General features: G+C 36.9%; 1 protein-coding gene across 1 annotated transcript; it reads right to left on the minus strand.

Moving 5' to 3' along the window:
* Nucleotides 1-1,678: 1,678 nt before the first annotated feature.
* LOC116894126 (olfactory receptor 52N2) lies at nt 1,679-2,635 on the minus strand. Its single transcript, XM_032895844.1, has one exon. It carries the CDS (start codon nt 2,633-2,635, stop codon nt 1,679-1,681), a length of 957 nt encoding a protein of 318 aa, XP_032751735.1.
* Nucleotides 2,636-4,610: the final 1,975 nt, after the last annotated feature.

Genomic DNA, 4,610 nt, shown 5'->3' on the forward strand with positions numbered 1-4,610 from the left:
TACAGTAAGATGAAGTCCAATTGCAGATAAAATGCACATTAGTCCATATTTTGTCCATGTGTAAACTTCACAGTTTTAGAATTTGGATGCACCATTTTGCCTTTCTTACCTTTACTATCTGAGATATGAAACAGGGATCCTATTTTATATTAACACATACTTCATAAAGGTATATTTCTGCATCTAGACTTCAAATGTGTATGTTTTATCCTCTAAAACCTTTCTAATTATGAGACTACTGCCTCTCTATGTTCACAGAGATGTAAAATACAATAAAAACTATGATTATTTCAGAATGTACCTTATAATAAAAATAAATTATAATTTAATTTTGTGTAAAAAAAGAAAGAAATCAAGCATTTTAACCTTCAGACTAACAAGATCCTAAACCAATAAAACATTCTAATACTTGTTGACAAAAAAATCTCCTTCTTCCAGATTGCATCTATTTTTAACCATTTCTACTTCTTTTTTTGCATATGTTTTATTTATGTTTCCCTCACCAGTGTGTCTATTCTCAGTGCCCTGTGATATGGTATTATTTGACATTCAGCTCTGTGTTCCTCAAATTAAATTCAGTTTGTACCTAGTAATATTAGTCAAACATATTTATATCTCAAGAATAAATGAATGGGTGAAATCATATCAAATATCAAAGAAACCTGATGATATAACCTCCTTAATCAACAACACAATTACATTTCATAAAACCAGTTTTCATGGAGCTTAAAAACTGAATATGGAGAGAAGAACAGAACTCTACAGACATTTAAAATAGAGTACTTATAAAGCTAACAAATATTAGAATGGAAATACTCCACAAAATATCAAAATATACCCTGTCATTCATATATATAGCTGCACTGAAATCATGTTTTCTACATCAGCAACACACTTCACCTAAGAGTTTGTCTCTGCCACAGCATGACAAATTCAGAGGCGAATGCTCACGCCCAACAGTTGAACTGAGAATGGGGTCCCCATTGGAAGAGTTAGAGAAAGGATCAAAGGAGCTAAAGGGGCTTGCAACCCCACAAGAACAACCAACAATACCAACCAAGAAAAGCTCCCAGGAACTAAACCATCCAAAGGGAACACATGGACAGACCCATGGCTCTAGCTCATATGTAGCAGAGGGTGGCCTTGTTGGGCACCAATGGGATGAGAAGTCATTGGTCCTGCCAAGGATTGAACCCCAGTGTAGGGGAATGTCAGGGTGTGGAGGCAAAAAGGGGCAGGTGGTTGGATACGGGAACACCTTCATGAAAGAATGGGGATGTGATGTGGGGGTTGTGGACAGGAAACCAGGAGGGGGGTGGCATTTGGGATGTAAATTTTAAAAAACCAATAAAAAAAGAATTTGTCTTTAACAGAGATGACTAAACATGGAGCAAAGATTAACATTTAGCCTATATCAGTCAATTCATTCCTTTTCTATTTATATAGAATTTTGTAGTCACAAAATGACTTATATGGAATGAATACCTTCATATCAAGTTCTACATTCTATTCTTTGGCAGAACTTTCCTTATAAAGAATAGTTCATAATTTTAATCGTGAAGACTTGAGAACATTTATAAGTTAGATGACAGAATTCTATTTTACTCATCTTTTGTGATATTTTTCTCCACTATTTTCCCCATCAAGGCAATGTAATTGGTTATAACATGCATTTGTTCTAGGTATTGCTTATTTTGTCTCCAAGTAAAAACTTGATTACGCTTTCCCGAATCTGCTTGGTCTTGACTCCATAAACAATTGGGTTCATGGTAGGGGGCAAGAGCAGGTAGAGGTTGGCCACTATGATGTGGATGTGGTGGGGAATAGTGTGTCCTCCAAAACGATGAGTAAAGAAAGTGAAAAATGCAGGCACATAAGTGATCACAATAGCACAGATATGAGATGTGCAGGTGCTGAAGGCCTTGTGACGAGCATCAGCAGAGGAAAGACTCACCACAGCTCTCAGTATCATAGTGTAAGACACAGAGATACAGCAAATGTCAAACACACCAATCAACAGAGCAACCATGAGGCCATAGATTGCATTGACCTTGGCATTGCCACAGGATACCTTAGCCACAGACATGTGATCACAGTAAGTGTGAGGAATAAGGGTGCCTCTGCAATAGGGCAAGCGCTTGGTGAGGAGAGTGAATGGAAAGATGAGCATGACACTCCTCATGAATGTAGCAAGCCCAGCCTTGGCAATCACAGGGTTGGTGAGGATGGAGGTGTATCGAAGAGGATAGCAGATGGCCACATACCGGTCCAGGGCCATGAGCATGAGCACCCCAGACTCCATTCCAGTCAACATGTGGACAAAGAACATCTGGACAAGGCAGGAATTAAATCCGATCTTCTTGAAGTTGAACCAGAATATGCACAGCATATTGGGTACAGTGGTAGTACACCAGGTAACATCAGTGAAGGAGAGTAAGGCCAGGAAGTAGTACATGGGTCTGTGCAGAGCCTCCTCATGGCTAATGAGGTAGATAAGCCCACAGTTCCCCACCACAGCAATCATGTACATGAAGCAGAATGGCAGAGAGATCCAGACATGTGCATCTTCCAGCCCAGGAACACCATTGAGGATAAAGAATTCTGGGGTCAGGCTGGAGCTGTTGGGTCCAGACATAATGGCAGGCAAGATGAGAATATTTTATACTCAATAATAATGTCAGTAACCTAGGAAAGGATATAAACAAAAGGTAATGGAGGACTTACAATGTAAAAATTACCATTAAAGTTTTTAAAGAAATCATTAAAAATTTTTGCAGAATTATTTATAACTTCATAGTCTATTGCTGTTTTCCACTTGGCATGATATATGAAGCTGTCCAGTTGACTAAGTAATTTATGGTTCACCTTTCACCCTTTACCATGATATAAGTGTACCAAGCTCAGAATGTTGGCAAGGTTATAGAAAAGGATTATTTTATACCATGTGTTATGACTATGATTAATGAGTATTCCTAGCATATAAGCACCCTATTAATATATACACTATTATGAACAGAAAATCTAATTTCTATGGCCTCCAACCAGTTCACAATCTTTCCTGTGTTTTAGATAGATAAGTATACAAAAACATATCTTTAAATCTGGAACAAAATCCTGTAAAATTATATCAGATTTCCTGAAACTCACTAAAAGGTGACTAAACTAGTAGCCACTGTATTTTCGGTAAAATAATTTGTCTCTCATTGAGTACCTTCAATGTCTCAATCCTAACATAGCTAAAGGGTCTGAAGCTGCCTCGTCAAAAGGGCCAGGATATTTGTAGAGATCTGAACTGTTGGATCTGCATTCTTCCTGCAACTTAAAACTAATCAACAATTGCAGAAATCCACACTGTCTCTCAATGCATTGTGAGTGATAAAAATCTACCCATAATGCCCATTGCATCACAGACAGACAAGTTAAATTTAGCTCTTTCTTTGCCTCCTTCAGGACCAGAAATTTTGTCTCAAATTTCCCATGTCACATTTCTGGGCTTCACAATGATCTATTTTTATTTTTAGCACATTCATGGCACTAAAATATATACCAAAGAAGAAAAATCTAGGCTGTCAAAAATCTATTCAAACAATATAAGAGCTTCTTTTTATATCATATTTACAATAGACATGTAGGGACCCCGACTATGAAATAAAGCTTTTCTTGCCATACAAAGTAGGGGGGTAGACTTGAATTTGAAGAAGCAAATGACTCATAAAGGGAAGAAATCTCCAGCTCTACAACTATAGATGTATTCATACAGCAAAATGAGATTATACTCAATACCTGTAATTTAGCAATTGATGTATATTAGCCCTTACATTAATTGTAATATATATGAGAAAGCAAATACTATCAATTGCTTTGATAGTTTGAATGCCTTAGGAATTCCTGACAACATTCTAATTTGGGGAAATATATTAATTATTCAATTAGGTAAAATCCCATATTAATATTTTAGAAAATACTGATTCCTCTATTCAAATCTATATAGCACAGATACATGCTATATCTTCATTGTGTAGATGAGAAAACACAAATGCAGGGTGACAAAATTTAAAATAGCAAAGCAAGAATTACATGAAAGTTTGAATTTTCTTCCAATTCAATGTTTCTGTCTGTGACCATGAGTGACAAAACCAATGCTGATGGGAAGTTTCACAAGCTAAGCATAACAAGTTTAACAAATTACGATGATGTAAGAACATGATTTTTAAATCCAAGGCAGAGAAACTGTACCCTTAATAGTAACTTAGGGCAGGGATGTGACAGGTGTGAGAAGTGAGGGAGTTATCTTTCTCTTACTAAGGGAGTTCTCTACCAAACAATGGTCTGGAGTTGCTGTAATCTCATCTGGGACTCTTTGGAAAGACACTGTGTGGTCCCTAGTTGTGTAGGAATTTTGCAGAGGAGGATATTTTTTTCAGAGGATCCTTCTTCAGCAAGTTCTGTCAACATCTTTTAGTATTCAAGTCTTGTTTTATATTACTCTCTATGGACCTCCACAAAGGACACTTCTGCTGGAAGCAAATCTAAGAATAGCTGTCCATTAGTCAAGGTGAAGAAAATAAATTTCTCTCCTGTCAACCATGATTGACTGACCTTCATTGTCT

This window comes from Rattus rattus, chromosome 2 (genome assembly GCF_011064425.1).
Source record: "Rattus rattus isolate New Zealand chromosome 2, Rrattus_CSIRO_v1, whole genome shotgun sequence".
Classification (NCBI taxonomy): Eukaryota; Metazoa; Chordata; class Mammalia; order Rodentia; family Muridae; genus Rattus; species Rattus rattus.